The sequence below is a fragment of the Cavia porcellus genome, unplaced genomic scaffold (assembly GCF_034190915.1).
Source record: "Cavia porcellus strain 051 isolate PalLab524CR breed Dunkin Hartley unplaced genomic scaffold, mCavPor4.1 scaffold_4, whole genome shotgun sequence".
Classification (NCBI taxonomy): Eukaryota; Metazoa; Chordata; class Mammalia; order Rodentia; family Caviidae; genus Cavia; species Cavia porcellus.
The window spans coordinates 84,408,268-84,431,014 of NW_026947487.1; the positions used below are offsets into that span (position 1 = coordinate 84,408,268).

At 42.9% G+C, this 22,747-nt stretch overlaps 1 protein-coding gene and 1 long non-coding RNA gene across 7 annotated transcripts in view; both read left to right on the top strand.

The window, feature by feature from the left end:
• Positions 1-3,935, top strand: part of Adgrg5 (adhesion G protein-coupled receptor G5) — a 31,088-nt gene extending 27,153 nt beyond the window's left edge. For all 6 annotated transcript variants that reach the window (XM_063247379.1, XM_063247380.1, XM_063247383.1 and 3 more), the window contains 2 exons: positions 959-1,236; positions 1,558-3,935. In XM_063247379.1, the coding sequence (XP_063103449.1) occupies positions 959-1,236; positions 1,558-1,646 (367 nt within the window). In that variant the 3' untranslated portion in view covers positions 1,647-3,935. The remainder of the gene's footprint in view (positions 1-958; positions 1,237-1,557) is intronic.
• A 9,122-nt stretch (positions 3,936-13,057) lies between these two features.
• LOC134475619 (uncharacterized) lies at positions 13,058-21,306 on the top strand. Its single transcript, XR_010046796.1, has 4 exons — positions 13,058-13,280; positions 13,874-13,958; positions 18,195-18,301; positions 19,148-21,306. It is a non-coding gene; the product is annotated as an uncharacterized LOC134475619 (long non-coding RNA).
• The last annotated feature ends 1,441 nt before the right edge of the window (positions 21,307-22,747 follow it).

Sequence of the window (22,747 nt, forward strand, 5' to 3'; positions counted from 1 at the left end):
GACCTGGTGTCCCCTTGGGGACACCAGGGGGCACCTGTTCAGAGGCCTTTGAGGGAAGGCCTAGCACCAGGCCTGGGCCAGTTAGGGCTCTGGCTATGCTAAGCCCATGCGAACGGGCTCCCTGCCCTGTCTGTACCCTGCTCTGGCATGAAGGGGCCCCTCGCCACACTGCTCGCTGCTCCAGAAGGCTGTGCCAGGCCAGTCTAGGTGGGACAGGCTGCTGCGGTGGGGACTTGGCTGCACAGAGAAGGCAGAGGCAGGTTTCTAGGAGAGAGGACCCGGGCCCGGGACCCAGTAGGATGTCACACACAGTGGCATGAAGTTGGCCAGGGAGAAGGAGAGAAAGAAGAGTTTTCAGCTGGGAAAGATGTTGAGCCTGACAGATGAGTGTGGCTGGAGCACCAGGGTGCTGTAGAAAGAGACCGAGGGAGAAGGTGGCCTTGCTGGACAGCTAGACCAAGGGCTTCTCAGTGTGTACTTTCGGGCAAGAAACAATGGTTGGAGAGGCGAAGTGGGCACACTGACAGGGCAGGCTGCCTTGGGGCATGGTGGCACATGCCTGTACTCCCTGGACTCTGAGAGGAGCTGAGCCTGGAGAATTACAAGTTTGAGCCCATCCTGGGCAAGTGAGTGACTTAGCGAGATCCTGTCTGAGGATAAAAAAACAAAACAGAAAAAGGACTGAGGATGCACTTCAGTGGGAAGGCCCTGGGTTCAAATCCCTATAATAGCAGCAGCAGCAGCAACAAAAGAAGAAAAAAGGAAGGAAGGAAGGAAGGAAGGAAGGAAGGAAGGAAGGAAGGAAGGAAAGAAAGAAAAAGAAAGAAAGAAAGAAAGAAAGAAAGAAAGAAAGAAAAGAAAAGAAAAGAGCAAACTGAGGCAATCCAGGGCCCAAGTGCACCCGGCCCCTGCTGGTCCGAGAGCCATCCCAGCCTGGTGCTCTGCCCATGTCACACAGGTGCTGGGTGCGGAGCCCCTCGGTGCATGGTGTCCTGGTCATGGGCTATAGTGGCTTCACGACCCTCTTCAACCTGGTAGTGTTGGCCTGGGCACTGGGTGTGCTGCGAAGACTGCGGCTGCGGACCAAGGGGCCTGGCCCCCAGGCCTGCCGTGACACGGTCACTGTGCTGGGCCTCACTGTGCTGCTGGGCACCACCTGGGCCTTGGCCTTCTTCTCCTTCGGTGTCTTCCTGCTGCCCCAGCTCTTCCTCTTCAGCATATTCAACTCACTCTATGGTAGGCGGAGCCCATGGGCTTGCAGGGAGCCCACCGGGATTGTAGAGGGTGGCACGGTGTTCATTGTCCAAACGGCAAGTGCAAGGTGGTGTCCCAGTGCCATGTGCTGGCTGGGGTGGAGGTGGCAGCATCCAAGCTGTTGGGTCACTGGTGGGTCTCATGTCTTGAGCCCACCTTTTCTGCCCCCCAACAGGGAGAGCTTCTGTAAGGTACTCCTAGGACCCAGGGAGGCCCTGCTTATCCCAGGCCCAGAGGTCCTTGGGTCCTGGGCGTGGCCCCTGGCTGACAACACCAGTCCCACCAATCTACCTTTTCTTGCAGGTTTCTTCTTCTTCCTGTGGTTCTGCTCCCAGAAGTACCGCTCTGAAGTGGAGGTCAAGGCAGAGATGGAGGCACTCAGCTCCTCCTAGATGGTGCACTAACCCAGGCTGGCCAGAAGCCTCAGCCTTTCTGGAGCCTGCAGCCTGAGGCTCTGGCTCCCCCTAGAGGCTGGACACCAAAGCCTCTGTTCCTTCTGGGGAGTCTTTGCTAGTTCCACTGTCTCCCCAGCCTTTGTGACCTGCTGCAGGGTAGGCCCAGCCCCCCTGAGGGCAGCACAGCTGGCCAGGCCTGTGGGCAGAAGACCCATGGCCTGAGTGCTGTTCTAGGCCTAGCTGCATCTCACTCTGTGACCCTGGGGCTGTCATTTCTCGTGGACCCTCAGTTTTTATGTCTGAGACATAGAGAGAAGAGGCTCTGGTCCTGCCTAACCTGGCAGCTTTGTGAACTGTGAATAAGAAGGAGGGTATTAGTGGGGGTTCACCCTGTGACCTATCCCTAAAGCTGTTTTTCCTTTAACTCTGAAATGATAACAACCTCACTCCCAGCCCACCTCTGATTGGGAAATCTAGTCCTTCCCAGAGCCACCTTCTGCAGTGTTCTGAGAACTTCAGGGCATTTTAGACCAGCATCCCAGGCAAAGGGCCTCCTCGGGGTGGTGTTTCTTTCCCTGAAGCTGAGCCACCTGGGCCTCAGCGTCCTGCCTAGGGATGACTGGGCTGTTAGATTATGGGACTGAAGGTGAGAGTTCTAAGCGCCAGACTCAGAATCGTCACTGGCCTGAGCCTGGCTGGCTGATCAAGTGGGAGAGAATGCGCGTGAAGCCCCTGCCTTTCCTAGGATGGACGTCAGGAGGCGCTGGTGGCTTGCGCGCAGAAACATCGACCTCGCGATTGCATCTGGAAACGCTCGCTCGCTACCTTCACCGTCCGTGGATCTGATGCACAGTCTGTCATCCTCTCCAAGAATGCACCAACTGAGTGACCGAAGGAGGAAACTCTAATCTTGTTTACACATCCAGTTACCTCTTTCCCCAGTGCAGCTGTCCGAGGTCGCTCTCAAGGGGCTTGTGCCCAGGCTGGCTGGGGCAGACTCTCAGGGACCTATCCCGGACATCAGACAGAATTTATGACCTTGAACCTCACAGCAAGGGAACTGGAGCTGGACCTGTGTCCTGCCAGTGTTTCCTTTGCTCATCTGTACGTTTCTGGATGCAAATATCTCCTTAGCAGCTGGTGATTGCTGCAGGCGCTGGGATCAGGCTGCCTGGGCTCTGGTGTCAGCTCTGCCCTTGCTAACTGTGACGCAGATGAGTCACTAAATCTCTCTGTGCCTTAGTTTTCCCATGTGTGTGATAGAGCCAGTAATAATACCTACTTTGAAAGTTCAGTAAAAGAATGCATATACAGAGGCTTAGCCCAGAGTTAGTATTTAGTACACAGTTATTACTGTTTTGTGACTATTATTAACAGTGTTAACTGGGTCTCAGAGGCCTGCTTGTCTCACCCCAGGCTCAGGTGTGTTCAACTCTCACCTCTCCTTCCAGCTTTTCTGGCCTCTGCTGTGCTAGAAATATTTTCCATTGAGGACTGTCTCCAGGCTGTCACCACCTCTCCTGTCTCCCAGCTCCCTAGTGTCTGGTGGCCCGGTGTTGTGTCTTCCTCTCCAGCTGCATCATAGAGAAGGCCTCTTTCCCACTCTGTCTCTGGGCAGTGTGCCGTGTCCCCATCAAAGTGCCCTAGGTTAGGCAGCTCCCAAAAGTGGGTTCCTTAACCATTCCCATGAGGATGCTGAGGTCTTGAAGCAACTTAGGCAACTCCTGGATTAGGTCACTGATGTTCCCAAGGTGGCTGGGTCTGCAGCCCCATGAAGCAGGGCCCTGCTAAGGACCCCCAGCCTGGTCTTGAGTCCCTGGCAATCCTGAGGGAAGATATGGCCACAGTGACATGGGATGGTCTAGTACTTCTCAGAAAATCCCAAGCATGTGGCCTTAAGATTTATCAGGGTCCAGGCTCTGGGTGGGGACCATTTCTTGGGAATACTCCAGTGGCCTCCCCTCACTGCCAGCACTCCCAGGAAGAGTCCTGACCCAGCCCAGATGGGGCACTGGGGCCAGCCCTTGGGAGCTTCTGGGAAGAAGGAATGGGGTAGGTTCTGGGGGCCACTGTTCAGAGGACCAGGCTCCCTGTGGTGGTGCTTGGAGAAGGGATGACGTGGGGCCACCGATGAAGGATCTCTGTGTGGTTTGTTTATTTTATTCCAGAAAGGTGCAAGTTGGGGGGGGCACAGCTGAAAGAAGAGTTTTCAGATGTACTGCAGAAAGCCCAATTTTGGAGACAAACTTACACTAAACATTACTCATTGTCTATCTGAAATGCAAATTGAACTGAGTCTTATACATCTGTTTTTATTCGGGCTGAGTCTGGCAGCCCCACTAGAAGAGCATGGTCTCAGAGCTGGGGCTGTAGATTCTTTACTCTTCAGATCAACCCAACCCAGCAGCTCTGCTGCCTCCCAAATGAGTCCCCCACTCACGGTCCAGCTGAGGCTTGTCCTTGTGTTCCCGTTTCTCGTTAAGACCACCATCAGAACTGCTAGGGATCTGCCCTGGCGCCCCCAGCACCCCACCATATGTCCTGCAAAGCTTCCTCACAGCCCTCCCTGCCTCTCTACTCCCAATTCCAACCCGGAAGCCCGAGGGAATTTTCCATCCTGCAGGGCACCATGTCCTTCTCCTTGAATGCCTCCCACCCCCCTTCATCACTTCCAAACTACTGGGGGGACTTGGAGGTCTAGGGGGTCTGGCCTGTGCCGCCTTCTGCCCATCTGCTCCTATTCCTGCCTCGTCCTACTCTATCCTGCCTCCCCAAACTGCCTTCAGTTCCCTGAGTAGTTTCTTTCTCATCTTTGGGCCTTCTCTGCCTGGCACACTGTCCCCAGTGTCTTGCATTTGCAGAAGGACAATGGGGTAGCCTTACAGGCTCAGCTCTATGCAGCCCCCCCAGGCTGGACTAGGACGTGGTCCCTGACTCTGAATCCAGGGCGAGGCCCTCTTTCTGCTCCCTACCCCCATGACAAAAGTTATCCTCTGTGTTACAACCGTCCCCATCTGTCTGGTCTGCTAGACCGGAGTGTTTTGGAGGCAGGTGTTATGTCTCATTTGCTTGTTCATCCATCACATAATTTTAAACATGTATATTTTGGGCACTGCACTAGTTGCCAAGGTCATATAAATGAGCAAGTCATCACATTTTAGAGTGTATGAATGTCCTACAATAAGCAATTTAGTATGTAAATAGAAAATCTGACAGGTGAAGCTGGGCTATGAAGGAGAATAAAGCAGGGTGAGGGGAGAGAGCGGCAGGGAACTCTAGCTGGGTTTCAGCAGAGGGACACTGGTGAGCAGCCACAGCATGCTGGGTTTGGGGGTGCGGGAGAGGGTCAGCTAGCTGGCCTGAGCTGGCTGCTGCCTAGAAAGGAGCTGGTTCAACGCTGGAGTCCTGCAAATTTTTTTCCAGATGGTGGTGGTGAACTTTGATGGAGCTGGAGATGAGGCAGAAGGGAAGCCAGCCTCCTCTGAGATAAAGCGCTTGGGGCAGGTGTGGCCTCCGGTTGGGGTACCCTCTGTGTGTAGTAGAAAGCCAACTCAACGTGGAGGAAAACGTTCCTATGCTAGGCCAGGAGGATCCTGCGGAGTATGAGACAGCAGGCAGCTTCTGTGTGAAACTTCCCAGTTTGGGGAGGTCGGCTGCCAGGTGTAGGAGTCGGCCTGCTGTGTCTTTCATAGACACAGCTCGTGCGTGCCCCAGCAACGGAATAGAGAGTGGCTGCACGGGAGACGCTTCGAAGAATAAAAGATGCAATTACAAAGATAGGTGGATAAAACAAGCAGTTAAAGAGGGAGGTTTGGGAGAAAATGGAACTTAAGTCAGTAAACAATAAACAGTTGAATAGAGAATGAGCCAGAAGGTATTTATAAAGAATAAAGGAAAGAGAGGTAAGAAGTTGAATCATGCAAAGAGTGATTCAGAGGTATAAAGAATAGTATGAGAAGATCTTACATATTAGCATCACAGAAGAAGGAAAATAAAAGAAATGGAAAATAGGCAATGCTTGAAGATAAAATGGTATTAACTTTTCTGGGGCAATGAAAAACAGATCCATAGAATCAGGAAACACAAAGTGTCTCGGGCTTAATATATAAAAATAAATCCAAGTTTATACACATTTTATTGAAACTACAGAATGCCAAAGGCAGAGAGATGATGAAAGTCGCCACTGAAAAAGGACGGATTGTCTCCGGAGGGATGACAGGATGTGAGCCGACTTCTCCGAAGCCACAGCAGAGACTGAGACTGAAATTATACCTTTAAAGTGAAGAGCAAGTAAAGGTCCATTTAGAATTATGACCAACAAAAGATCTTTTCAAGAACAGAGACAAAAGAAAAAATGCATTTCTTTGAACATTTATAGGTAAAGAAAAGCTGAGAGTGGCCTAAAGAAACTTCAAAAAGATGCACTTCAAGAATGAAAATGATTCCAGAAGGTCAGTCTGAGACGTAAGAAGACGGCTGAGCATAGAAAATAGAAAATGTAGGGGAAGCCCACTAACTAATCCTAAGTATGAAGTAATTTCTCTTCTCTCCTCCTCTCTTTCTTTTCTCCTTTCCCTCTCCTTCTCTTCCTCTTCCTCTCCCTCCCTACTCCCTTCCCTTCTTCCTTCCTTCCACACTGGGGATTGAACCTGGAGCCTTAGATGTCTAGCAAGCCTCTGCGACTCAGCTACACCCTCTGTCCTGAAGTGACCATTTCACTTGTGATGTGAAAGAAAGACTGACCTGAAATGTTGGGAAGCAACAGCATAGAAGTCAGGGAGGTGAAGGCTGCACTACAGTGTTCTAAATCCCTTGTGTTGGAGATTGCCATTAGTGCTGTGGTTTGGATATGGTTTAACTGTACTTCCTACAGGGCCATATGTTAGAAGCTTGGTCCCCAGCGTCGTGATGTTGATAGCTGGTGGAGTCCATAAGAAAGGAAGTCTAGCAGGAGGTATCAGCTCATGAAGGTTTCACCATGCTTGGAAGAGATTCGTGTAGCTCTCATGGAACCTTAGACAGCTCACGAGAGTGTGTCCTCAGGAACAGAGGAAGCCTTTCCTCCTCTGTCTGTATGTGCGCCTGCCTCTGTGATGTCCTCACTGTGAGAGCCTCAGCAGGGGCCCAGCCAGTGGGACCACCTGGTCTTCAGCTTTCAGCCTCAGAATCTATGAGTGAAATGGACCCTTTTTTCTTTGTAAAATATCTAGACTGCAGTATTTCGGTAGTGGAAAACAGCTCAATACAATTAGATATTGGTAATTAAATATTTGTGACAAAATCTTCAAGAACAGGTAAATAAAACTAGAATTTGTATATTCTGTTCTAGTGGACAGAAAAAGTATCATAGGAAAAGCAAACAAAAGTAACTCAATTTAAAAAAGGACAAAGGCGAAAAATAAACAAAGAAATCAGAACTAGTAGAAATTCAAAAGTAAGACAGTACAACTTATCTAAATGTATAAATAATTATAATAAAAATAAATGGACTCACTTGTAATCCCAGCCACTCAGGAAGCCAAGGCAGGAGGACTGCAAGTTCAAGGCCATCCTGTACAATACAGCAAGGCTCTACCTCAAAAAGTAAAACACAATAAAGAGACTAACCTGACTAGTTAAAAGGTAAGAGACTTTAAGATTGAATGCAAAAACATAATTTGGATATGTAGTGCTCCTAAGAAATACAGCTCCAAACAATGACATGGGAAGTCTGAAAGTAAAAGGGGGAATCAAGATAGATGAGGAAAAATGTCATCCAATGGGAGCCAGTGCAGCTCTTTTGATACAAAACAAAACAGATTTGAAAATAAAATGCATCAATAGACATAGAGATGATCACAACATAGTGATGAAATATTTGATTCACCAGAAAGATATTATACAGTAGCCTCAAAAGATAGGAAGCAGCCTGATGTGCTGACACATGCAGTAATCCCAGCACTTTGGGAGGCTAAGGCAGGAAGGCCAAAAGTCCAAAGAGCTTAAGTCTACTTGGGCAACTTAGAAAGAGCCTATCTAAAAAAATTTTTTGTTTCTTTTGTTTTTTTTTTTGTTTTTTTCCAAAAGGCCTGGAGATGTAACTCAACGCAAAGGCTTGGGTTAATCTCTAGTATTAAAAAAAGAAGGAAAAGAAAAGAAAACGATGGATCTTAAAGAAAAATTAAGGAATTAAAAAGAAAACCTAAAGTGTCAGCTATAATACAGTATCCATGGATTGGTAGACTCAATATTGTTAAAAGGATGTTCTCCTCAAATTAGGGAGATTCAGTAAAATTCCAGCCCTAATCCCAAGAGACTCCTCGTCCACAGAGTTCAAAGGCAATTCAGTGGAACAAAGAATAATGTTTTCAAAAAATGGTACTGAGTCAGGTATGGTGGCTCATGCCTATAATCTCAGCATCAAGGAGGCTGAAGCAGAAGGATCGCTGGGAGTTCAAGGTCAGCCTGGGCTACACAGAGAGTTCAGGGGCAGCCTGAACATACAGCAAGACCCTGTCTCAAAATAAAAAACAAAAACAGTAAGAATCCATATGCAAAAAATATGAACCTTGACCCATATTCAGAACCATAGACAAAAACTGACTTTAACAGAATCATGGACCTAAATGAAAAACCATAGCATTCTAGAAGAAAGCACAGGCAAAAGGCTTAGTGACCTCGATTTGCAAATATTTCTTAGGATACAAAAGCATGCAAAAATCAATGAATTAGACTTTATTAAACACTTTGCTTTTCAAAAGATACTCTTAAGAAAATGAAAAGGCAAATTACAAAGTGGAAAATATTTGCAAAACATGCCTGAGAAAGTATCCAAAATATATAAAGAATTCTGACAACTTAAAAATGAGAAAACAAGCCAATAAAAATGAATAAAAGATTTGAACAGGTATTTCACAAGAGAATGGATGCAGGTAGAAAAAAAAAAGCACATTTTTTTTCAATGTGCTCTGGGCATCTTTAACCATAAAGGAAATGTAGGTTAAAAACATTAAAACACAAAAAAGATAAATCAGTTCTGGTTTCCTATGGCATAGTAGCATAACTATTGGTTATACTTGCCTATGACATATGTCAAAATGTCTCAAAAAGAAGAGTGAAATTCCCAACTCACAAAACTAACCCAAGTCTGAAGAAATGAAAGTATTTATTACTCTGGTTTGATTTATTAGACATTGTACACACATATCAGACTATCATAATCTAATTGTAGCTGTGGAGAGGCCGAGGCAGGAAGATTGCAAGTGCAAGACTAGTGGGGCAACCTAGTGGGATCCTGTCTCAAGATAAAATTTCAAAAAGGTCAGGGAAATAGGTCAGTGGTAGGGTGCTTGCTTGGGCTCAGTCTCCAGTACCAACTGAAAAAAATTCTCATAATGCCCCATAAAGGTATATAAATGTTATGTAAAAAGCCTCACAGTGATGACACTCTGTATGTCTGACAGCAAACCTACTTAGCGTGCAAACAAAACCCCCAAGCTACACCAAATGCTAACAAGGATGTGGAGCAACTAAAAGTATCTTATAAATATATTGCTTGCAAGAATGTAAAATGGCATAACTATTTCAGAAATGAGTTTGGCAGTTTCTTCCAGGTTAAATATACATCTGCCTTACAACCCAGAAATCCTGCTCCTAGATATTTACCTGGAGAAAGAAAAACATATTTATGCTGATGCTTGTCTGGAAATATTGTTAAAAACAGCAGCTCTGTTGAGATAATACCTTATATACCACACCGTCATCCCTTTACAGATGCGCACTTCAGTGGTTTTTAGATAGTCACAAAACTGTGCAACCATTAGCACTATCTCATTTTAGAACTTTTCATTGTTTCAAAAAGAAACTCAAAACTTGCCTGTCTCGTTCTTTTCCCAGACTCTCATTACTGCTAATCCACCCTGTCTTGAGGATTTGCTTTTTTGGATTTTACATATGCATGGATTTATACACATTAGAAGTGGAATATTTTATTTCTGGCTTCTTTTAGCCAGAAACTTAGCATGTTTCCAAGGCTTGTCCATGCTGTAGTGTGTATCAGAACTTCATTCTTTTTCATGTCAGAAAAGTATTTCATCGTGAATATAGCACGTTTCATTTGTCTGTCCATCTGTTGGTGGCTCTTTGGATTACTTTCAATCTGGTTATTACGAACAATACTATAGTGAATAATAATGTACAAGCTGTTGTATGACTATGTTTTTGATTTTCTCAGGACTAGGAGTAGAGGCCCACGGAGTCCAGGAATCATAGGATAACTCAATTTTATTTTTTTAAGGAACTATCGAACTTTTTCAAAATAGCTGTATCATCATTTGTTTTTGACTTCCAGCATTTAGCAGGAAGGTGGCTATCAGGTAGGAGAAAGATGGAACTTCACTCACTGTGGTCTGGTATTAATGAAGCTCTTCCACTGGGCTCACTTCATGGAAGACATTGGCAGTGGCTAGCAGTGTGTGAGGATTTCACTTTCTCCATATTCTCCCCAACACGTGTGATTGTCTGGCTTTTTTATTGTTGCCATCCTAATAGACATAAGAAATTGTACACAAACATTTATAGACTATTTATTCACACCTTCCCCAAAGGGGAAATAGCCCAAATGCACACTGATTAGATAAACAGTAAGACTCATACATTAGAATGACATGGATGGATCTCAAAGTCATTACGCTAAATGACAAAAGGCAGACACAAAAGCTATGAATGATCCCACTTGCATGACATTATAGAAAATGCAGAATATGGGGACAGAAAACAAATGGACCAGAGGTTACCAGAGATGGAGCTGGAGAAGGGATTGACTACAAAGGATCACAAGGGAATTTTTAAAAAGCTTTAACTTATTCTATGCTTACTGAAAAACGGAAGATAACCCCAATAATTCCCATACACTGACACCTAGCTTCTCCTATTACGAGCACCTTGTGTTAGTTTGGTACAAATGTCACAAGTCTTGATCCAGCATTGTTCACTGGAGTCCACACTTTACTGAGTTCAGCTTTTCTCTAATGTCCCCTTTCTGCTCTAGGATCTTGACTAGGGTGGCACATTCTTTTGAGCTATCACGTCTCCTTAAGTTCCTCTTGGCTGTGACAATTTTTCAGACCTTTTTGTTTTTGATGACTGTAACAGTTCTGAGAAACAGGTCAGGCATTTGTAGGATGTCCTTCAGTTAATGTTTGTCTGATGTTTTTCTTCTGCTTTGACTGGGACTACTGGTCTAGGGGAGGGAGAACCCAGAGAAATGTCACTTCTGTCACAAACTATCCAAGGAACAAGCCATACAAAGGGCTTGCTAATGTGATGTTGATCTGGACCATCTGGGTAGGGAGAGTTTTTTAGGATTATGAGGGAACTTTTAGGATGATGACAATATTACATATTTTGACAGTGGTTATTGCATAACTGTATTTATCAAAAATCACAGAACTGTTCATTTAAAAAGTGGATTTAATAATTTAAATTTACTTCAATAAACCTGATTTTTAAAAATTGATAGGGAGAAACTCATAGGTCCACCATCAGCATCAGATATTTCAAATGCATCTCTTAATTATTAATGGAAAAGATGAAAAAATAACCAAGATGTAGAAGATTTGGATGGCACGAGTAACAACTTCATCTAATGGACAGTAATTGAATCCTGCATCCTGCAGTCAGATTCTTCCCAGGCACTCATGGGCCATTTACAGCAATCAATTATATCCTGGCTTAGAAAGCAAGCTCCAAAAAATCAAAGAGAGAGGACTTTCTTTGGCCACAATGCCGTGCAGTCAAAAGATAAAAACAAACATGATTTTAAAAATTTCCATGTATTTGGGAATTTTCTTAGGGATAGACAAATTGACCAAAGAAGAGGGGAACCAAAAAGAATGTGGAACGCTGATCTAGGGCAGGGGAACTTGTCAGAGCAGCAGGCAAGAGGTTCATAGACTGAGTGCCTATGCATGTAGATAAAACAACCGTTGGATCACCACCTTACAGCTTCCTTGAGAATGAGTTCTTCTAAGTGCTCAAAGCAAAACTTTAATACTGCTTGAAGAAAATATGGGTTAGTATCTTCTGACTTCATGGTAGGGAAATAATTTTTAAATAAAAAAATTAATCATGATGAAAAGACCGAAACAATAAAAAATAATACTTTCTCTTCACCCAAAGACACCTGAAAGTGAGTGAAAAGACAAGCCAGATCTAGAATATACAGATCTGTTCTCTATTACTATAATGAACTCCCTAAGGCAAGGTAGCTTACAAAGAAAAGAGGTCTATTTATCTTTCAGTTTTAGAGGTTGTAGTCTGTACAGCCTTGTGCTGGCTCCGGGGAGGTATCTCTGGCAGATTGCTTCACCATGGTGGGGGTTTATGGGAGAGGAAGAGATCATGTAACAAGACAGGAAGTCAAAGGCCCCAAGGCCCCACTTCTTAAAAAGTCCCGCCTCTTAAATTTCCCACCACTTACCATTGCTGCTCCAGTAACCAAGCTTCCAACACATAAACCATGGGAGCACACACTTAAACCGTATACAAAGCATAGCCCACACATATCTGATTTAGGCTTTATATCAGGAAACCCAATGGATCAGTAAGAAAAGAACAAACAAGGGGGAAATGGGAAAAATGAAATGGCATTTCACAAAAGATGAATGTTCTTGCCAAGAAGTGTGAAGAAATGCTTAAATCCACTGGCAATCAGGCACATGAAAGTCAAGAGTGCCACAAGGTATCACCAACACATGTGATTGCTAACAATTAGGTCTGACATTATTAAATGTTGTTGAAAATGTGAATTAACAGGAACTCAAAAAATTGCAGGTAGGAGTGTAAGCAGGTTTAGCACTTTGGAGAAATAATTGGGCATTTGTTTGTACAAATGACCATGTAGTCATCAAAGTTTCCACTCCACAGCCACCAGATAAAGTCAATAACTTAAGAGACAAAATAATAGGAGAAGAAAAGCTTTATTAGTAGGAGACGGAGGCTGTCACTCAAATTCCATCTTGCCAGGGGACATAGGTGCAAAGTTTCTACGGGGGCTCTGTGGGGCCAATTTTAGCCATAGGCAGGCCCCAGAATGCTCATCAGTTCCCTTGGGTGTGGTTTTGATGATGTCTACGGGTGATCAGGCTTTCAGGCATTTGTTATTCCTGTAAAACTTGGGGAAGGTTACTTATTAGGAGATGTATGACTGGTGTTGTTCTTTGCCTTATCCCTGTGTTTTCCTTTTCTGACAAGGTTGACTATATTGGTTAATTATTTGGAGAGGGAGACATAGGGGAGTGAGTGGAATTCACTTACAGAGAAAAACAGACTTGCTAGGGCTTGGAAATGAGTTAACCATTCACTGGTTTCACGCACTGGTGAACTTAATTCCAGCTCTTCTGTGTTCAGGATTCTGTCTAAAAGGGAGCCAGAGATGCACCTCGCATGTTCCTACCAGCACTGTTTGTAGCTACAGAAGTGTCAGAAGTAGCGTGCTGCCTATGAGTGCAAGTGTGGTGAGAAAATTGTGCTGTGTATGCAATGGAATATTGTGAAGCCATGAAAATGAATGGATCACAGCTACTGCCAGACACAGACGAACACTTCTCCACATGAGTGAATAACCCAAGTCCCGGAGAATATATTAGTTTGGTACTTTTTTTTTGGTAATATTTGAAACTAAGAAAAAACATAATATCTATGCATGGTGCTAAGTAAGTTATGCAAGCAGAACAAGGCAGTGATATATACAAAATCAGGTCACCTCTAGGGCAAGGGAAGGGGAGGCTAGGAATTTGGATGTTATTTATACACAGATGTGGGAGCCTGTTCTCTCTCTCTCTCTCTCTCTCTCTCTCTCTCTCTCTCTCTCTCTCTCCAGCTTCCTTTCTTTTTTGGAGCACTGGGGATGGAACCCAGGGCCTTGTACATGCTTAGCAAGTGCTCTACTCCTGACTTGACACCCGGCTCCAAAATTTATATACTGAAATCTTAGTCCCTAAGGTGACAGCATTAGGAAGTAGATCTTTGCTTTGATTTTTGAGGTGCTGGTGGGGGGCGACCCAGTGCTTCATGCATACCAGGCAACTGTTTTACCAGGGAGCTGCACCTCCAGGTCAAGGGGACATTTCTAAGAAGAATGGCGATTCCATTGGGTGCTTGAAAAGATGCCACGGTGTGCGGCAGGCATCACTTCTGTTGCACATTCAGGCGTTTTCTTCCCTGAACTCTGTTTTCTCTCCTAGTAAGGATAAGAGGAAGTCTGCACTGGGTACCAAGTGGCCTCAGAATACATTACCAGCCCACTCACTTTCCACCAAGCCCTGTGAGGTAAGTTAGCGTCACACAAAACACACGAGGAAACCAAAGCACACAGGTGGCAAGCTGCTCCCCCAAAATCACAGCTTCTTGGCGCTGCTCTCAGAGCCGAACCGGGCTCTGCTGCCCTATCAGTAGTCGGAGGAGAGGATGAGCCCGCGGGCGGCGACTCCATGCTGCGAGGGGCTGTATATGTGCGTTCACCTCATACTCACACCAGCCTGTCCATTTGTCCCTTTATCCACTCATTCTTTTATCCATTCATCTCTTTGTCTGTCCATCCACCCATTATTCTATTACCTTCCACTGGTTTATCTGCCTATTCATCCGTTCCTTCACCAGCCAGTCACTTGGTTACCCACCTGTCTGCCCATTGTCTTATTCATCCATCTATCCAACTATCTATCCTTCTTCATCCTTTCATCTGTCTGTCCATCTGTCTAACATATTCCCATCTACCTATCCATCATGATTGTATCCATCCATCCACCCTCTCTCCCTCATGCAATGAAATTCTATGTTGAGCCAGGTCTTGCTCAAGGCATCACAAGAAGAAGGCAGGTAAGAGGGACTGGATCATAGGGCTTGGGAAGCAGGGAGATATTGGTCTTTGACCAGGGGAGTCAGAGTGATCCAAGTGATAGTTCAAGAAGGTCCCAGGTTGAAAGGGTATCCGGGGAGTTAGATTGTCGTTGGGTAGTTAGGAGACGACGGTGAGTCATTCCACCCAGGGTCACACTGACAGCAGGGGTAAGAAAGGACCTTGGGGAGGAGCAGGAGTCAACAAGACTGATGCAGTGGATCCCTGAGTAAGAGAGCAGGTGGCCTGTCTGAAACTGAGCTGGGAAATTCAAGAGGGAGAGAAATGACAGCAGGTGTGGGTGGCTTTTCTTTATTTTTAAACATTAAAAAAATTGTTTTGGAGATTACACAGAAGATGCACATAGGGGTTTACTTTTGTTTTGTTTTGTTTTGGTGGTACTCAAGACTGAACCCAGAAACTACACAATGAGCTGCATTATCCTTATTTTTGGGATAAGATTACTAGGTTGCCTGGGATAGGCTTGAACTTGGAGTCTCCTGCCTTAGCCTCCTAAGTATGCACAGCTTAGTAAAAATAATAAAGCAAGTCTCTGTGTCACCACCATCTTGGCAAAGAAAGAGAATAATATGTAATAAGATATCCATTCCGGTTTGATTATTAACTGCTTTTGAAGTCTTACAATGTCCCCAATGTTGTGTTTCTATTAAAATTGCTATGTAATGCTATGTTCAATTATATATGTCTGATGATGCAGACAATTCTATTGGAAATAACAAGAGACAGCATAGTAACTACTGTAGATCACCTAATATTGTGGTTTTATATGTCTTTTTCTTTTTCTCTTTTTGAGACAGGGTCTCTCTATGCAATTCAGGCTGGCCTTGAGCTTACTTTGTAGTCCAGGCTGATCTCGAACTCGCAACGATCCTCCCACCTCAGCCTCCTAAGTGCTGGGATTACAGGCATGAGCCACCACACCCGGCTTATATGTCTTTTTCGATTCGTGTTTTTCTAGGAATTTTTTTTGTTGTCTTGTTTTGATCTGTTTTGCCCTATAATACAGAAAGGATAGGTATACATGTAGAGATTCACACATGTGGAGGATTTCTAAACAGTTTACAGGAACAGATTATATAATGCACGATGTAATGAACAGATTCTCTAAAGGAGAGACATTAAGATACCCAGTGCTAATTATGTAGCATTATAATATAAAATCTAGCAGTACTATTATTCACTGTTCAGAGTGATATTAGTGTTGTCTCTTATGTTCAATTTCAGCATACGTAAAGATATGGACAGTTACTTCAAAGAGAACGAGAGACATGATGGCAGCCATTGTTGACTTCCCTATTGTCTGGTCTTGAAGACCTAAAAAGCCTTCATCATCCTGTTTTGATTAGTTTAGTCCTATAATGTTCAGTATGTGTTCACTGTGTGTGAAGATGTGGGCAACTATTTGTTTGCGGTATTTTAAGAAACATAGCATCTGATGATGCTAGGGTCTCATACATATTTCGGTAAAGGTTCTATCCATGAACTCAACTCTCAGCCCCATTATGAATATTCTTATGTGAAGAGTGATTGTATCTGTTTGTTATACAGACTACACAACTGGGTGTGGGATTTCTGAGCCAGGGATGTAAAGCCCACACACAGCTCCCTATACCTTGTATCTTTACTTTACTAGGTTATGCCAGTTTTCTGGAGTCCAGCCCAGTGGTAGATGAGTGTTCCCATCGCTCCATGGAGTGACACTAGGTGTCACTAATTTTGGGCACTCTGGTGGTGATTGGTGTTATCTAACAGTTATTATAGGTTGCATTTCCATAGCATGTTTATTAGCTAGTTGGATCATTTTTTTTGAAGTGCCTACTCAGATCCTTTGCCCAGTTGCATTTACAGCAGACACCTCTGATGTCTGATTTCAGCTTCTGTGAGATGGCCAAACCTCCCACTGCCAAAGGACCAGTCTTCCTACATTCTACACTAGGGCTCTCTCTAATGATATGGAAACACATAGAATGGGGAGCTGATGGCTACTGGAGAAGTGCGCTAGCCTCTTGACCTGCACGGAGACAGTGGTGCAGCTCAGAGGTCCTGAGGAACCCAGCCCACTGGCTACAACAGTGACCTTGAAAATGCCATTGTGTTGGGGTTTCCACTGCCCAACTCAGTGGCTTCTTGCCAGATCCTTGCTCCTACCGTCACTTTCTAGTTACACTGCTTCTACCCAGGGCCTTGTCTCAGCCTTGATTTTCATTTTTTTCCTGTTGATTTTGTTGGGACTATTCACATATTGAATACTACACTTCTGTCAGTTGTAGTATTGCAAATAGATTTCCATTTTGTGACTCACCTTTTTCATTCCCCTGCCTCTTGTGCTGCTTTCTTTGGAAGAGCAAAAGTTCTTTGATTTGATGTATTCTAATCGTTAAATATTTATTTTATGGTTTATGCTTTTTGAATCTGTTTAAGAAATCCTTCCCTGTTCTAATGTCTATGTTGTTGCTTAGTAGTTTTATGACTTTTTTACCCATTGCTCTTTAATTGATTTTTGTGTGCTAGGATCAGATTTTGTCTCTCCTAGCATCATTTATTGAAAAATCAACTTTTTCTTGTTCAGAAGTGCTGCCTCTGTCATAAGCCAGGTGGCTGTGTAAGAGCAGGACTGCTGGCGCATTTCCATCTTAGGTTTTTGCAGGTGTCACACTATGTTTCAATTACATTTTAGAATGTTGTCAGAATTTTGCACATTTCTGGTTAGACCCACTTCTTGGTGCTTGGTGTAGTTTGAAGTACTAGAAATGATGGTTCCACGGGTCATCTGTGGTGTTGTAATGAATTACTCATTAGACTCAGAGGCCAGGATGACAAATGGATCTTGTCTCCCAGCATTAGTGAGGCAGGAATCCAGGAGTGGCCTAGCTGAGTCCCCTGTTCAAGGTCTCTTATGAAGTTTCAGACAAAGTCTGGGCTGTGGTCTCTTCTGAAGATGAAGTGTAGGGAGCTGAATCGTGGGCTGCCCATGACATGGCCTCTGGCTTCCTGTAAAACAGCTGATCTGAGAGAGAAGGGAAAGCACATGAAATGGAAGGTTCAGCCCTTTGGTAAACTAACATCTGAAATCATACAGATTTCTATCATATTCTTCGGATTACAAGAGAGTGAGTCACTAAATCCAGCTTCTACATGAGGATGGGACTATACAAAAGCACAACCACCAGGAGATAGAGACCCTTGGGGGCCACTGTGGAGGCTGGTCTTTACAGTGCTATAATTATTTTTTCATTTTCTAGCCCTAACAGCAACCATATAGTATTGCATGATTATGTTTTAATATTGATTTTTGTCTTCAGTAATCTTGATACCATCTCTTATTAATTCTAATAGTTTATGTGTAGATTCTTTGGGTTTTTAATGTACAAATCATGTCATAAATGAATCATGAATTATACTTTATTTAGCTGATCTTTGCTTCCTTTCTCTTTCTTACTTTATGGGTCTTAGCAGACAAGATTTTAACAACAGTGGTAACAGTGGGCTTCCTTATCTTTTTACCAACACAAAGGGTAGGTTTTTCACAGTGAAAACACGAAAGTATCATGTTTGCTGTAGGGTTTGTTTTTAAATCAGATTTAGGAAGTTTTTGTCTATTTCTAGTTTTCTAAAGATATTTCTTTCTTTTGAAAATCATGGAGAAGACACTTGAACAAGATGTAACTCCAGACTTCCAGCTCACCACAGGCAAATCCAGGAGGGCAGAGAGGTGAAACAGTTCCAGAGCCACCCACCTGAACTCTCTGAAATGGTAAGAGTGGAAGTATCAAAGTAGATGAATGAGGCTCTAGAAAAAATCAAATCAGAACTCATTTCTCAGATAGCTACAGAGATGGTGACCATAATGAAAGACATGCTTTGTGTCTCTAGAGTAGACAAAGATAAAAATAGAGGAGTTTAGGAAAATCATGGAAAGCATGAGCACCCAATATAGGGAAGAAATGAAATCTATGAAACAGATTCAAACAGATATACAGGAGGTTCAAAATTTGAAAGTATATGCATCAAAACCAGCCAATGTGAATATAGAATATCAGATACAGAAGATAGTATTGCCGTTAGCAATCATGTAAAGACAGGTTTCTTAAAAATATCAAGGGACCATGAGAAATCAATTTAGTAAACAGAAGATGATGCAAAGAAGAATTGAGTCAATGAAAAAGCCAAAGATAACACAAATGATCAAAAACCCTGTTTTTAGAAGTTATGGCAGAAAATTTCCCAAACAGGGAAAATGAACTTGACATACAGATAAGTGTGACATACAGAAGTCCAGTTAACCATATAAAAAATTACACCAATGCATATAATAGTTAAGATTCTAGAAATTCGGCACAAGAACTGAATGTTGTAAGCTATTAGAGAAAAGAAAAAAAAATCGCCTATACAGGAAAGCCCAAAAGAATCAAAACAGACTTTTCAACACAAATCCTCAAGTCAAGAGGAGCTTGGAGTGAAATATTTCAAGCCCTACAAGAAAACAACCTTCAACCCAGATTGATGTACCCTGAAAAGCAGTCTTTTAAAACTGATGGAGAGATTTTTTGTTTTTATCAGTACCAGGGATCTAACTCAAGACCGCACTCTTCCACGGCAGGTGCTTATGCTGCTGAGCTAAATCCCCAGCCCCGGGAGCAGAATTCTTGCTGGATCGATTTTACTGGTTTCGATGTCCTGTGGCCTGATTAGCAGAGAACCTGGGAGACCCTTTAGACACGGAATGGAGGAGGTGACCTTTGAGGATGTGGCTGTGAACTTCAGCAATGAAGAGTGGGCTTTGCTGAGTCCATCCCAAAAGAACCTCTACACAGATGTGATGGGTGATACCTTTAGGAACATGACTGCAATAGAAATGACAAGCTAGGGAAATCCTATGGACATACACCTTTGAATCAGTGTAAAGAAGTATTTCTTTGTACTGCAGAAAGTAATGTGAATGTGAAAGAAACAGAAACACACCACAATGTTCAGATCCATGAAAAATATTGCAGTGGAGGGAAACCTGATTTATGTAAGCAACGTGGGAAAGTTTTACCACACATGGAATTTGTAAGAAACATGAAAGAATTCACAGAGGAGAGAGACCCTACATATGTAAGCAATGTGGGAAAGCTCTTACAACATGTACATAATTGTGAAGTACATGAAACTCTTCACGCTGGAGAATAACGTTATAAATGTAAGCACTGTGAGAAAGCTTTCAACACACGTACTTAGTGTGAAATCCATGAAAATATTCACACTGGGAAGAAATCATATATATGTAAGAAACGTGGGAAGGCTTTTAGCAGTAACATTAATTGTCAAATACATGAAAATGTTCACACCGGAGAGAAACCCTATGTATGTAAGCAATGTGGGAAAACTTTTAACACACATGCATATTGTAAGGAACATGAAAGAATTCACACTAGAGAGAAACCCTATGTATGTAAGCAATGTGGGAAAGCTTTTAAGATACGTGCATATTATAAGATACATGAAAGAATTCACAATGGAGAGAAATCCTATTTATGTCAGCAATGTGGAAAAGGTTTCACCCAATCTGGACATTGTAAAGAACATGAAAGAATTCACACTGGATAGAAACCCTATGTATGTAAGCAATGTGAGAATGCTTTTACCATACATGGACAGTGTAATTAACATGAAAAAATTCACACTGAGAGAAACCCTATGTATGTAAGTAATATGAGAAAGCTTTTACTACACCTGGACAGTCTAAGAAACATGAAAGAATTCACACTGGAGAGAAATCCTATGTATATAAGCAATTTGGGAAAGTTTTTACTCAACATGGACATTGTAAGCAACATGAAAGTTCACACTCAAGATATATCCAGTGTATATAAGCATTGTGACAATGGTTTGAGCACATGTGCATATTGCATAATGCATGAAAATCTTCACACTTGTCAGAAAACTTATATATGTGAGGAATGTGGGAAAGGTTTCAGCAGAAACAGTCATTGTCCAATACATGAAAAAATCCACACTTTTGAGAAACCCTATGTATGTGAAGAATGTGGGATAACTTTCACCACACATGGATATTGTGAAATACATCAATGACTTCACACTGGGGAGAAACACTATGTATATAACAATGTGGCAAAGCTTTTACTGCATGCAGTAATTGCAAAACACATGAAACAATTCACACTGGGAAGAACCACTGGCTATGTAAGCAAGTGGATACACTTTCAGCAGCCAGAGTGTAACTGAAGTACATGAAGAAACACACACTAGAGATAAATCCTATGTGTTATGGGAATCCTCTCAGCACACATGATAATTGTTACGGATCTGAAAGAGCTCACTGGGCTGAGATCCTATGTGGATTAGCAATAGAGCAATCCATATTTGTTGTTAAATACATAGAAGAAAAACACTGGTCAGACAGTTTAGATCTAAGTTTACTTTAAAATTCCCTAGGAGACATAAAGAAATAATCAATACAGAAGTTTGATGTCAACATTTCTTCACAAATTTTCCAGAAACGACAAATCTGAGGTGGAGCTTTCCTCAACTGCACACGTTGTATGGTTTTCAGTTAATCACTTGTACCTCTCTAGATTTTTTAAAGTGTCTTTGTGCTTCAACATGGCATCTTGTAATTAAACATGGTAAACTGAAATGTGCTTTTCACTTTCAAGAATGAATGGTGACTGTTGTAGTCAGGGGCTGTGCACAGAGAACAATTGGATCAAGACAGGAGTTTATAATATTATTTTTATAATAGTCACTGGGAGTTAACACAGGAAATTGCAGGAAGTCTATCCGCAACACCAAAGACATAGATTATTTAGTCAAGAGCCTAAACCCCACAGCAATGTCCCACATGAGTCCATATAAAAATCCAGAGCTCAGTACAATGCCTCCCATAAGTCCAACTGGAGGTCCAGAGCCCACAAGATGGACTCACAGAGTTTCTTTTATGGATCCATGCCGGGAAGACCCAAGGGTCAGCAGTGGAAGCTAGAAAGTCTGTGCCAGCCGGATGAAGGAGCTGTGCTACTGGGATGAGGGTTCTACCCTGGAGCCGAGAAGTCACACTCACAACAAAGACCAGGGCTATCCTGAAACACACCACAGCTGTCCCAGTGACACGGAGGCCACAAGCTCCTCCGATGACAAGCACAGTCAGGTACATGCCAGGAAGCAGCATAACGAGCTCATCTTGGAGACCAAGCAGCACATGTCTTCCCATCTGGAGCCAGGAAGCAATGCTTGATGTGAGGACCAAGGCTTCTCCAGGAGAACCAACAGCTCAGACAGCGACTCTTAGGAGAACCCACAATGCCTCCTTAATGCCTCAACCCTTATCCACGTCACTTCTTCTCCACCTACTTATCCTGGCAACTTTCCTCAGGTGGAGCATCTTTGCTCAATGCCATGCTGATGTAATCCAGCTGGCGTAAAGTTGACCACCAGTTCTTAATGCAAAACAGTGTCTATGTACTTAATGCTTTGGCTTTAAAACTTAATTTTTATATATTTTTGTGAATTGTAATATTTTTTTAAAGAGAAAAAACAGAAAAAGGGTAGAAATAATACAGAATTTCACAAAAATAAACAATATGTATTCACTAGTTGATAAGTTACATATTGTCATCTTAGAAATAGTTGTTCAAGTTAAAAAAAATAAAGCATACAAAGTGACATTCAAATAATAAAAAAAACTGATGGAGAAATAAGACACTTCTGTGACAAAGAATACTTGAGAAAAATCATAAACACCAAATCAGTACTCCAAAATGTTCTGAAGGATATTGTAGAAAGAAATAACAAGGATTATAACTCCAGGGACACCAACAAATGAATCCACCAGATAAAAAGTCCTCAATAAGATACTGGCAAACACGATGCAGCAAATCATCAAAAAGATTATACACCATGATCAAGTACGATTCAGCCCAGGAATGCAGGGACGGTTCAACATGTGCAAATCAATAAATGTAATGCAACATATTAACATAGCCAAGGGCAAAAACCATATTATCATCTCAATAGATCCAGAAAAAGCATTTGGCAAAGTCCAATACCCATTCACAATAAAAGAAAACCTGTGGAAAATTGGAGTAGATAATTTTTATCTTAACCTGATAAAAGCCATCTATGATAAACCAACATCCAGCATCATACTAAATGGACAAAAACTGAAAGCTTTCACTCTAAAACAAGGAATAAAACAAGA